The sequence below is a fragment of the Heloderma suspectum genome, chromosome 3, assembly GCF_057233095.1.
Source record: "Heloderma suspectum isolate Gila_16-S chromosome 3, 16-S_ref, whole genome shotgun sequence".
NCBI lineage: Eukaryota > Metazoa > Chordata > Lepidosauria > Squamata > Helodermatidae > Heloderma > Heloderma suspectum.
In genome coordinates this window covers 213,169,416-213,183,088 of record NC_139460.1, presented here as the reverse complement: position 1 = coordinate 213,183,088, position 13,673 = coordinate 213,169,416, and the positions used below count along the sequence as shown (strand labels likewise).

Here is a 13,673-nt window from a genome sequence, read left to right as displayed (position 1 = left end):
AATCTTGTCTGTGTTGCCATGGTACTTACAGTATGTGTCCACATTTTTCTAGATGTATTATAATCCTTAGATTACACCAGCAGTAAATGCTGCTGACTTAGCTATTTCTGGTGTTGTACTTGTGCCATCCCTCTTCTGAAAATGATGGGAATAAATCCCATCCCACTGACTTAACATGAGTAGATTGTAGCCAGCATGTTTATGGCTATCTCATAGTTGTTTGCTCCAATCAAAAAGGCAGCACTGCATAAGTACAGTCTAGCTCCATGCTATGCCTAGGCAGTGAACTAAATCTAAGTCATGCTTGCTAACTACCAATTTGGGATGCTTCCTGGGAGATGCAGTGCACATACTAACTTCTGTAAAGCCGTCAGCTGCAAAGTTATTGTGGATACTGGTGGTGGTAGGGAATTTGCAGGGCGCATGACCTGAATTACATCTTTTCAATATAGTAAGTGTGTCAAAACCATGTCTAGTATAGACAACTCTAGCATTGCTTCCAAAACTAGAGAAATACATAGCAGTAATCTATACACCACTGCTTAGCCCACACCTGCATTATTATGTTCAATTCTAGGCACTACAATTCAATGAAATTGTGAGAAATTGGAAGAGATTTAGGGGAAGTTGAGGAAGAGAAGAATTACAAGACATCTGAGAAAATGTGAGAATAATTGGAAATGTTCAGCTCAGGCCTGTACAGCTCGTGGCCCACCAAGCCAAAGTATGTTCTACTTCATCTTCATGTCCTAACTAAAGTGGTCAAACCAAACAGCGTCTTTGTGTTCCATTTGAAATGGTCAGCATATCCTAGCAATCTTCATTTCTTCAGGTTAAAATCTAGCATATGCTAACCATTCCAATCATAAGAGAGGAAAAGCAATGAACTGGCCATTCTGACCACTGAGGGCACAATTAGATGGGAGATCCTGATCATGGATCTACTGCATTAAAAAAAGGTTTGCCCTGCCTGCCCCACCCCCAAATCAGATCAGGAGTATTGCTCTGAGGGAGTTGGGTTAACCCTTTCTCCTGTGCCATTTTTCCAATTAAATCTCTCCTGAAGCTGCTGATTACCCCATAGGGGGAAACGTATAGCTATGCATATGATACCTGCAAGCCTCCCCTTCTACGACAAATAGCAGCTTTAGGACTCTTTTCACACCTTGTTTTTTTAGCAGGATTGTTCTTCTTTAATCACTGGTTTTCACAGGAGCTTTAAACGACACTGCGGCTGTCCTGCTGCTATCTCACAACTTCCCCCCCTCTTCCCGTGTTATCTGAGGACGAGGAAAACACGGCATTTTCTGTGCTTGCGATTGAAATCGCCATTTCCCCCCTATGTATTTCCCCTTTAGAACGTTGTCCCACTTTGTGTGGGTGTGTGCTGGGGGTGTTGTTGGGCGGTGTTGAATAATATTGTCATGGCAACAAATTGGTGAGAGGGTAAGGGCTGGTCACTGACCACACTTCCAGTGACTGTTTCTACCTCTCTCCCATTCCACTACAGGCGCTTGAAGTGTAAAGTGCTTAACCATCCCAAATGCTTCTCCGAGATCCCTCTGAACACAGCAATGCTTCTGAGTAAATTCATTGGCTGTAAGGCTTTCCTTTCCTGGGAATAAGTGCCACTGAAGTGTGTGTCGCTTTCTTCTGAGTAGGCATGCATAGGAGTGCACTGTAAGTCTACTTAGAGTAGCAGTCTTAAGGTCCCCCATCCCTTTCAGTGCATTTACTTGGAACTTCCCCCTCCCTTTGACTTCACTGACTGCTTCTTCTCCCTTTTGCTCACCAGATTGATAGGCCTTTTTCCTCCCAGTGTGGATGGGGGAGTTTGCCTTCTCAGCCACACAGGAGAAAGGCTTGACAGGATTTCAATGAATATTAAAAGTGCCTTTTCTCTTCCCGTGAATAAATTCATCATGCAGAGCTTGGAATGGTAATTTTTAATTGTTCTTTTGTGTGGAGTTGTTTTAGAAAAGGCAGTAATGCTGAGGTGGTTTTCCATAGTACTCCCTCCCACCTAGCCAGCCACTGTCTCTTCTCCTAGCCCACCTTGCAGGCTTGTTGGAAAGCCAGAATAAGGGGGAAGAGCAACAACAGCGTGGCGGGGAAGCAAGCTGGCTCTAATGAAGGTGTCCCCTGTGAAGCAGTCACCTGGGGGGGGGGGGGTTGGTAGGGATGGCTTGGTGCATTGACTGTATATAAGTCTGTTTATGGATTTCTTTCTTCTGTAGTTGGGAACCCGAAAATTGGTATACCCTTCAAACTCAGTAGTGCAAGCAATATACTGCATTTAATTCTATTGCACACTGACATATTTCGCAGAGAAGGACTAGCAGCGACAGCAACCTTGGGATAAGCCACCGAGAAGACTCTCTCTCTCCCTCATCACAAGGTTGGAGGAAACCAACTCCCATAGCCTGCTATCCAGATCACTAGAAGGGCTTCTGACTTCCCTCCTGTTGTGGAGGAGTTGAGGGATGGGCAGAGCCATCAATCATGTTACAGGAACCAATGCTCAGGGGAGGGGGCATGGGGCCAGCAGCCCCCTTCTGTCGTGATTGTACTGTGCAGCTCGGTGTAGCCATGAAGGTATAGAACAGAGGGACGCGCTATGAGCTGTATACAGGGCCAGTGTAAATCCTGGAAAGCATCTGGAATCAAAAGGACTAGTTTGTAGTAGGATAAAATGCCAGGTGTGAAGAGAGCCTAGAAGGGGGCTTTGAATCAGAGAAAATGGTGCAGAGAAAAGAGTTACTCTCCTTCCAGTGCTGTGGGACTGACCTGATTCTTCCCTGTTTCTTGCAGTTATGATTATGAAAAAACAAATAAACCAAAGAACACACAAAAGAACCTAATCATGGTTTTCCTGTATGTGTATACATCTAAATAATAGCAGCGACCATTCATTATTATGATTTCCTACATCACATTTAGCTTGGCACTATGGTTAGGACAAGAAGTAACGTGTGTAAAAACTAGAGAAAAGTATATATAAGTTAATTGTTACTTTAAATTTCCCAAGTATAAAGGCAGTTCAGCCATGGAACAAATTGTCTGGTTGTAAAATCTTCCTAGGCGACTAACGGAAAAGCTGAACCATTCTTGCAGCAGTAAATCCATTTAATGCTCCTTAGAATGAAATAAGAGCAGTACATGGGGAAAGAATGAGAAAAAAGGCAGACAGAAGCCTTTTTCAGATGTTCGAGAACTGAGTACAATTAACAAGTGGAGGGGGGGAGCATAATTCCAGGATCACACCTACTGTCCCACCTTCCAGATGTTCATTGTATGCAGTTTCCAAATATTTGAAGAGGATAATATGAATGCTAGAAGTTTCCATTGTTCACTATTTGAGCAGAACTCTCATTTAGATCTCTTTAGTTATGCATCGGAAACTCGCTGTTCGCACCAATGACTACATTGTGGAAGAGGTTAAACTCTCCTAATCTTAAGAGGACATGTCTTATGTACATGTTTTGTTACTTGTTACCCATGAATTGTTTCTTACAAACATTATTGTATCAGTGGTGCCCTCTGCTGGCAGTAAGGTTGAAGATAGGCAATCACTGTTGTCTACCCTTGTTGACATAATTCTGACTATTAAAAATACCATTATATGATTTATTTACAAATGCTAAATTTCATTTCATTTTAATAATGAAAATCCATAGTATTTTAAGCTGTTCTTGCATTCATTGTCAAATGGCTTTGATCTTCATATGTACATAGAGTGATTCTTTCTGGCATCTTAATGCAATAACTTATTAAGCTGTAACACTTACTGTGAGTGCACAAATATCATGCAAATATTGCAGCTGTATTCCACAATGCAAGAAGCATAGTATCGATACACATATAATTATACATGTGATTGACAATCAGATAAAAAAGGAGAAATGTAGCATTTTCTGTACAAAAATATGCAGCATTTTAAAATTTGCAAAATGCATATCTTTTGGCACTTCCCAAAAAGAACACTGTATAAAAATAAATATTCTTTGCACAAGCACACATACACACACACAGGCCAGTCCATGGTTAGAATCTTCACTGCAAAAGAAAAATACGATGTTAGTATCACACATCAAGTTTTTCGAAGCAGATTTTCTAGGAAGAAGTGCTGTGAAGTTATACTGTTATGTAAACATGCTCCAAGTTATATGGGAGGTACTATGACTTGGCACAGTTCAACCCAAACAAAGTACTTTAAAGTCCTATTGATTAAATTGGGAGAGATTTGTGTGCATGTCTAATTTTCATTGAAATCAATGTCGCTTAAAAGTGTCTAGCCTTGTCTATTCTCAGCAGCCATTTCTCTTAGGGAAGTATTGGTGCTTCTATTTTTTTACCTACTAACATTTCACTTTGAAACTACATTCTTCAGTAATAGATTAGAATGAATCAGCAACCCATTTAGTTCATTTTCCCTCTAATTACTACCTATAACTTGGAGAATTTTTGTTTTGTGCTTTCTCCCTTCTTATGGAGAACTGTTCCTGTCTTCATGAGTATGTCAAAATGCTTCCTCACTGGATTTCTCCTTTAATAGCATTTTGAAAGGTGTAAAGGGGGTGGCCTAATTAAGAAAAAAGCAGTGGTAGGTAAGCGTTAATTGTATAAGGTATTTCTTTTAGGTTGCATTTTATTTTTTACTTTCTTGGGCTCCAAGATCACCGCAGACGGTGACTGTAGCCATGAAATTAAAAGACGCTTGCTCCTTGGGAGGAAAGCTATGGCAAACCTAGACAGCATAGTAAGAAGCAGAGACATCACGTTGCTGACAAAGGTCCATCTAATCAAAGCTATGGTTTTCCCAGTAGTAATGTATGGCTGTGAGAGCTGGACTATAAGGAAGGCTGAGCGCCAAAGAATTGATGCTTCCGAGCTGTGGTGCTGGAGAAGACTCTTACGAGTCCCCTGGACTGCAAGGAGGTCCAATCAGTCCATCCTAAAGGAAATCAACCCTGACTGCTCATTGGAAGGACAGATACTGAAGCTGAAGCTGAAATATTTTGGCCACCTAATGCGAAGAGAAAACTCTCTGGAAAAGACCCTGATGCTGGGAAAGACTGAAGGCAAAAGGAGAAGGGGACGGCAGAGGATGAGATGGCTAGATAGCATCACCGATGCAATGAATATGAACTTGAGCACACTCTGGGAGAGAGCGCAGGACAGGAAGGCCTGGCGTGCTATGGTCCATGGGGTCACGAAGAGTCGGGCACGACTGCACGACTGAGCAACAACAACAACAGAAGGGGGTAGGATCCTGCAAAGAAGATCTGTAACCCCAGCCACCTGGACTAAGAGGGCTGGAGAGTGGGGAGGCTGGAATGCCTCAAGGCTGGAGGTGTCAGGCTGGGGTTCTTAACTTGATTTAAGAACCCCAAAGGGCAAGCACAGCTGGGGAGGTGTGAAAAAGCCATCTCATCCTCCTTGGGAGGAGGGGGAGGGGCAAAGGAGCTGGGCAGGACACAGATAAAAACAGACAAGTGACCATCCATTCTTTGTCCTTTGGGTTTTTCATCTGGTCCGGGTGGAAGGTGTTCATATGCTGGCAGTGACAAAGGATCCTACTTCAGTGTTTGAGTAGATAGGCCAGGTAGAGTTTTGTTATTTTAGCCTATGTCCGGTTTCCAAACAGGGACTTTGTTCTTGGGTATTTCCATTTCTATCTTGCTCTTTTTCTCTTCTCATTCCCTCACCCTCGAACTTGTAAATAAACTTTTACCTCAAACTATTGCTGCTATTTCTTTCCTGGGACAGTGTTAAATTCAGTGGGTACCGCTGGAGGGAGTGAGAAGGATCCTCTAGTGTCAGGTAGAGCTGAGCAGAAGAGGTGGTGGCCGCAGGAAGAAGGGGGCTGGCAGAGCCTCAGCGTCCTTCCTTCTTTTACAAAAGGTGGAGTTATTTTTGTATTGTTTCTACTTGGAGAAGTCTATTAAGAGCTGTGATAATGACCTGGTTCACACTTGACTACTAACTATGGGTTAAACAACCCAAAGTTAGTTGGGGCCATGCAGGAGCAAGCAAATGTGCTGCCTCCCAGGAAAGGAAAGGTTCCTCCTCTGCAAGCACCAGGTCATTACTGACCCCTCGAGGGATGCCTGCTTATGCTGGCGTTTTCATGGTAGACTATAGCAGGGAAGTTTGCCATTGCCTTCCCCAGTTGTGACTACCTTTCCCCCAGCATGCTGGGTACTCATTTTACCGACCATGGAAGGATGGAGGGCTGAGTCGACCTGAGCTGGCTACTCGAGACCTGGCTTCTGCTGGGATCGAACTCAGGTCATGGGGAGAGTTTCGGTTGCAATACTGCTGCCTACCACTTTGCGCCACACGAGGCTGCCTCCCACCCACTTGCCAATTCTGCTTTGCATCTGCTTTCATAGACAACTGAGGAACGCCTTGTTCCCGAACTGTTCATTGTGATGTGTGAATCCAGAACCCATGGTTGTTGAGGGAGAAACAACCCAGAGTTTTAACCCAACAACAAACAAACCATGGATTAAAACTATGGGTTGTTTCTCCCTCAACAACCCAGAGTTCTGGATTTGGACATCATGACAAAAACGGATGCAAAATGAAAGGGGCGAGCAGCTGGGAGGCAGCATGTTCACTTGCTCCTGCATGGCCCTGACTAACTAGGTTGTTAAACCCACAGCTGGTCATTAGGTGCAAACCAGGTCATCTCAATAGATGCCTCCTTTCATGGCTAACACAAGAAGTCTTGTGCATAGGCAAGCACAGCATGAACCTTATGGGCACTTTAGAAAGATGAATGCACCTGGGCATCTTAATGTGAGACTCAGCCATACAGAACAGCTTTGTAGGCAAAAATACTCTAAAATGCTCTTATGGAACATCACAAACCAAACCTGAGAGAGTCCACAGGTTAGGTATGGGATCTTTGTGCAAATAAACTGGTACCAAGAGGATTAATTTCCTATTTTAAAACTACTGAAGTTTAATTATGAAAGCTTCTGTCTGAACAGCAGAAATGAGAGTTGAAACAAATTTAAAATGTTCAAAAATCTCAAAATTTGACTTCCAAGGATCAAACGAAACATGACATGAAACACATCAGCAATCATGTCTGTGTTTTAAAAAAAAATGAATAACAGACATGGGGGAGAGGAGGTTTAAGCCTTTCCTTCCCTGCTTCAGTACTGCCAAAAATAATCACCCCCTCAGCTGCTATAGCACCAGAAGGAAAACTCCCATGGAGCTTTCTTTCTGGGGCTAATAGAAGCTTAGGAAAGGGCAGAGGGGGAGGGAAAGGTCAAATCTCCTCTACCGATGCTCTGCAGCCCTAACAAAACTTGTCTGCCACTGTGCCTGCTATTCATTAAAAAAAACCCACAACAGACATGATTCCTAATGATGGGCTGGATCCAACGGAGTTCTGCTGGCACTGGAGTAAGGAGGCAGGAATGCAGCCCAGTCCCCACCCACATTGTTCTGGAGGGTTTTGCAGGAAGAAAGAGAAATTAGAGGAAATTGCTGCCCCACCCAGTTCCTCCAGTGGAAAGTCTGCTGGTTTCTTCTGCATATGGAAGGATCTGTTCCATTTGTGAAGAGACAAGCCCTGGATCCTACTCCTACCTGATGTTTAGCATCACATCTAGTTTAATGCTACATTACACTTAAAATAAGGAAGATACTTGTATGCGATTTATAATTTTAGGATATTGATCTAAATCGCTAATGTGTTTAGTTTGTCTATGTATTAATCTCATTTTCCTATAAGTAACATATTTGTACAATTTACAAATTGATGTTTACTAACTGGGAAAGGAATATGTCACTGCAAATCCTTCATGCTTTATCTACCTTCTTTGTTATATTCACAACATGCAACAACACATTTAACACAACTATGCCATATGTTAATATTATTTTACCTTATTCCAGCATCCCTGAATTGGCAAACCATCTTCCCCCTACAGCAGAGAACAATACAGAAAGTTTAGATGTTGAGAGAGGGAGAGGGAAAGACAGACTAACAGTGCAATTCTATACATGTCTACCCAGAAGTAAGACCCACTGAATTCAATGGGTATTTACTCATGTAATTGAGTATAGGATTGCAGCCTAAACTAAGACAGGAGGGGAAATAAGTAACACAGCTGCAGAAAACATTTAAAATTTTGAATCAGTTGAGATGAAATACTTTAATGCAATACTGGGCTTCTCCGCATGAGGTTTTTATCATGTGCTTGTGATTGGTCACTCATGGAAGTTTGTGGGTCCTTGACCTGATGACATTAACCTCCTGTGCTTTAGAACTTTTATCCTGGCTTTTTTCTTAACGGGAAAAATGTACTATTTTCTCTGCATGGCACTCAAAGGGCGCTGTGTAATTGTGCAATTCTTTTATATCACAGCTATACCACAGTACCATCTAGTGGCTGTATAATGAAACATATAGAACTTGCAGAGAAAGGAAATCCCCCCCCCCCAAGCATGTGTAAGCACATGTAAAGGAGCCAATCTTAATCCTGCAAAGAATCGGGAAGCCCCGGTAAAGGTGCAGGATAAAAGCCTGGTGTAGGGAAGCCCGCTGTACATGAATTGCATGTACATGTTTTGTATAAGTGGGCTGTCTGTACATTTGCAGAAAACCCACATGATCCAAACCTCACCTATCAGATTCTCATGACCAAATTCACTTTAGGTCTTTCCATAAGTCCAGGGTAATGTACAATAAGTGTGAAATCAAGATCCATTTAAACCTATTGAAGTTTTGCCTCTGATTTCCATCGTGTGTGAATTATACTTTAAATGTGCCATTGTTACTCATGGGCTGAGGAGGATCAAGTCGTCTTTCCTCTTTTGTGGATTTATTGCATTTTTCCCAGCCCCCAAACTGCAATATCTTTTTGCTAGGAAAATGCAATCCTCTTCTGGTTCCATGAGTACAATGCACACCCATGGGGTAGTGCATATGATGGCACTAGTCATGAGCAGCACATTTTTTCCATATCTATGCCAGTTTGTCAACAATTTCAGAATGTTTAAAAATTCTTCAGAGGTAGAACATGCTCCTGCTGTTCAGCTCAAATCTGGGAGCATTCATAATGCTTCTTAAAAACACCAGCAAGCCTAACCCCTCCTTCTGCAGAAATATCTTGTCATTTTGTGAACATCTTAGATTTAAAACAATGTATTTATTTCGTCCTTTGCAGGCTGTGTGTGCACTCATCTCCCAAGTTCTGCAGTGCACAATTCCTGTTATTGGATTGGATCCAAGATCTGCCTTGTATAGACAGTTGAGCTCTACCCACAGAAGGTGTCTCCACTTGATTTTTGGGGATCCCCCTCCTCCCTGCATCACAGCTCACCCCATTCAGCAGGGGCCCCCAACATCTTGCATAGCATGTTCAGTGGGCTGGAGGGGTTCCTGTGGAGAGAATGTGGCAGGGAAGTCTGCTTCCACCAGCCTTTGCATGGGCTTTGCCTCTGGATCCAACCCACTGAAAATAGCTGCAAACACAAGTAGAACTATTTCCTGCAGTAAGGCTACCCCCACCCATTCATGAAAATCTGAAGGGAGCATGTTTAATGTCTCGAAAGGCCCTTTGTGTCCCTCAGATACTCTTGAATCTGTAAACTGAACTCTTGTTTATTCAGATTTCTAATTGGATTACCTCTAAGTCATTCAGATAATTAAATGCATGGATATATTTTTAAAACTTGATACATTTTTATTTGTATCAAATATGCTTAGATTGTTCTTATTTGACCAAGCCCGTGGATCAATCTAATTTTAGGGTGAATTATGTCTGTTCTGTTCATGGGGCAATCTAATATATTTTCTTATTTCTAAATAGAGCAATCTGGAGATTTCCCATAAGAAAATAACACATTTTGATGATGACTGTCTTTCAATACAGCAGCAAGTAGTACGGTAAATTAACAATTATTTGGTACTGACATAACCATATACTTTCTAAACCCATTTTCCTTAATATTGACACACTGCTGACAATACATCTTCCCACAGGTATATACAGCTGTAAGAATTCAATAATGGAGAGTCTATTAATAGGAAATGAAAATGTTCCCATTGGTACAATGGTCCCATTGACAGGAATGAATCATATAACGCATCACATGTAAAATGTAATGTTAAGGGTAGTGTGATAGGAACAGAAGTTACATCTGAGGAATCAAGAGAAGGACATGGTCAAAACAGTTGTTTGCAAAAGGCTGGGAAGTGGAAACATACACATTAGTAAGGAGGAGAAATTAGGTATATATCACATCTGAAAAGCATGAGCCCATACGTGTGTTTAGAATACAGAGCAGTGGAGTGACAGGCAAAAGGTAAGCTTTTGGCATGCTTGAGTTAAAAAGCATATTATTTTCATCATGACCATGTAGGGTTGCTTTGTTGTAAGAAGAGAATGGCATAGCTTGACAAATGCTTTTCATAAGATTTGGTGTGTTTGTGTCTGCAGTGTGTCTGGGTACATATGATGAGTATGTGTAACTAACAGCAATGAATGTGGAGTATTCTGTGTGGAATTTGACCAAAAGTGACAACTAGAACAGAATCCTTAGAATCTCAGATTTAACTATCTCCATTTATATTGAAGTTAGGTGTGCCTCACTTTCTTTAGATTGCACCCATTTTCTATGTTTTGAATAAAGTGTACAAATTAAACTGAATGCAAAGTGAGCAAATGTACACATATTATGGAGAGTCAATGTGGTATAGTGGCTAGAGTGTTGGATTGGGACTTGGGAGTTTCGGGTTCTAGTTCCCACTTGGCCAGGAAGCTCACTGGGTGACTTTGGGCCAGTCACTGACTCTCAGCTTAACCTACCTCACAGGGTTGTTGTGAGGATAAAATAAAGAGGAGGAGGACCTTGGGTTCCTTGCAAGAGGGGGCAAGGTGGCAAGATATAAATATAATAATAAATAAATTTGAATAATTGGTTTTTAGTGCCGAATGTTATTTGGGGGTCTTTAATGTAGAAGTTGGGGTTTCCTTGGCAATGTTCTCTAGTTAAACCTCTTATGGTTGTGGAGATGCTGTGGACCCCAGCAGCTGTTTGAAAGATTTATAACACTTTTTAAAACAAACCCGAACCACTTCATACTTCATGTACTTCTCAACATGTATGGGGCCAGTTGTCCTGTGGTGTTGCATTTCTGCTTGCCTTTCAATTTAAAAATAAATGGAAACAGGGCCAATTTAGCCCAATTGAAATGAATGTACCTAGGGTATATTAGATACTTTCCATGATTTACTATGAGCCTTAAGCATTCTTTTGTTTCTGTTTTGCTTTCTTTTTTGTTAACATAGTGGAGTCCAATGTACCCCCCAATTTTTTGTGTTAGACTACATTTTTGGAATGTGGTACCAATAATATATTTTTTTCTGTTAAAATGGGAGTCATTTTGAAATATAATCATATATTTATTTCCAGCCAGGACTTTAAAAGGGTCCAGGAGGTGATTAATACTTCCTTGAGAGGGGGCGTGGTTCCAGTCAGCTTGAAAGAGGAAGTTGTGAGACCACTCCTTAAGAAACCTTCACAGGACCCTGAAGATTGTAAGAACTATCACCCAGTCTCAAATATACCCTTTCAGCCAAGGTGCTTGAGGGGGTGACAGCAGTCCAACACTAGGCACCAGTGGATGAAAAGGATTTTGTAGAGCCATTTCAATCTGGGTTTAGACCAGGGTTTGTACTGAAACAGCCTTGGTCGACGGATGACCACTGTCAAGAGAGAGACTGGGGGAGTGCAACCCTGTTGATTCTCTGTGATCTCTCAACAACTTTTGATGCCATTGACCATGGTATCTTGTTTAATGGCTCTGTGGGTTGGGGCTGAGGGGCATGGCGATATGATCGTTCCACTCACACATGAAGGTAGTATTGGGAGATTTCTGCTTGACTTCATAGCATTTGATATGTGAGGGCTTGCGAGTTTCCATCTTATCCCCCATACTCTTTAGCATCTATATGAAGCCACAGGGTGAGGTCACCCTAGATTTTGAACTGAGGTATCATCAACATGACACCCAGCTCTATTTCTCAATGTCATCTCAATCAGGGGAGGTTGCTGAACTGTGTTGGGACTATGTAATGGGCTGGATAAAGGTTAATAAACTGAAGCTGAACTTTGCATTGTGGTTCCTGGGTCCAGGATGTTGGTATAGAATCTGTTCTGGATAGGATTGCCTTTGCCTTGAAAGAGGACAGCTTGGGGCTACTCTTGGATTCAGCACTGTGTCATTAGAAGCCTTGGTGGCCCAGAGTACATTTACCAGCTTTGGCTGATTTGCTAGCTGCAGCTTTTCCTGGCCAGGGATACCCTGGCTATGGTGGTCCATCCTCTGGTAAGCTCCAGGTTGCATTACTGTAATACATTATACATGGGGTTGCCCATGAACTGTCTGGAAGCTAATTAGTGCAGAATTTGGCAGCTAGAATTCTGATTTGTTTGTATAGGTGGAGCCACATCAAATCAATTGTGAAAAAATTACATTGGCTGCCTATCTGCTTCCAAGCCCAATTCAAGGTGCTAGTGCTTATAAATAAAGCCCTAAACACCTTAGGAGACAAATACCTTAAGGAGTACCCCCTTCCCATACTAATGTGCCTGTGGATTACATGAGGCCCTTCTCTGAGTGTCTTTGGTAAGAGAAGTGTATTATGAAGGAGAGATTTTCTGTGGTAGTGTCCCAACATTGGAATGCCTTCCGAGGGAGATTTCACTGTTGCTGATACGGTACTCTTTTAGGTACCAGGTTATAACATTTTTGTCTAGACATTTTGATTTGTTTCAGCTTAATGTTGTTTGTATGGTTTTTAGCTGTTTGATGAGTTGTTGTTTTATTCCCCTCAATATTATGACTTGATGTTTGTAGTGTTTTATTATATTGTTGATATTTATTTTATCTTCATACACTATGCCTGGAGCCCATTTTTGTGGGTGAGAGGCAGCCTTTTAATAATAATCAAAGGCAAGATCAAATGGCAAAAACGGCCAGAGTTACACATTTCAGATGGAGGGTTTCTAAATAGCCACCATAAGCCACAGTTTTCAAGTGTGAATCAGGTCATCTTTATGTGCAATCCTATCTGAAGCATATGTACAAGACGTGTTATGAAAAAGAGGATAAAGAAGAACTAAATCGGGTATAAGCAAGCACCTTCGCATTCTTTAATCCAGCATATTTAAGATCAGCCTCATATATTGCAGGAAAAATGGCAGTAGCAATCAGTCTCACTCCAAAAGCTGTTATGGGTGGTAGCGTACATCAAGCATTTCGAAGGAAGGCTGAGATCTGGAAAGGGTATTGCAAGGTTGGAAAAACAATCTAAAACATGCAGGAAAGGGAAGGTAACACCATACCAATGGGCAAGGGGCATCCAGCCCGTCCAGCCCTGGTAACCCCGGCTCACCCTTCTCGCCTTTAAAACCTCGGAGTCCCTGTTCATGAAATCAACCACTAGAATTACTTTAGTCAGTTCAAATCAACTCCATTTTATGGGTGTAGAAACTCAGTAGAACAATGATGTACCCAGGAGCACTCAGGTTATATACCCAGTGTATTTATATAAATGGCAAACAATGACAGACCTCTCTTTTTGTTTTCTGAAACAGAAGACTTATCTCTTAATTTGACAAGATAAAAGGACTCTGTAGAA

General features: G+C 41.8%; 1 protein-coding gene and 1 long non-coding RNA gene across 3 annotated transcripts in view; one reads left to right on the top strand and one right to left on the bottom strand.

Moving 5' to 3' along the window:
* Positions 1 to 640: 640 nt before the first annotated feature.
* On the top strand, positions 641 to 1,939 carry LOC146350718 (uncharacterized). Its single transcript, XR_014789368.1, has 3 exons — positions 641 to 724; positions 1,511 to 1,680; positions 1,796 to 1,939. It is a non-coding gene; the product is annotated as an uncharacterized LOC146350718 (long non-coding RNA).
* A 1,171-nt stretch (positions 1,940 to 3,110) lies between these two features.
* COL13A1 (collagen type XIII alpha 1 chain) overlaps positions 3,111 to 13,673 on the bottom strand; it is a 253,449-nt gene continuing 242,886 nt past the window's right edge. For both annotated transcript variants that reach the window (XM_084845463.1, XM_084845462.1), the window contains 2 exons: positions 7,908 to 7,946; positions 3,111 to 4,056 (listed from right to left, as the gene is read on the bottom strand). In XM_084845463.1, coding sequence (XP_084701589.1) covers positions 4,054 to 4,056; positions 7,908 to 7,946 — 42 coding nt within the window. In that variant the 3' untranslated portion in view covers positions 3,111 to 4,053. The remainder of the gene's footprint in view (positions 4,057 to 7,907; positions 7,947 to 13,673) is intronic.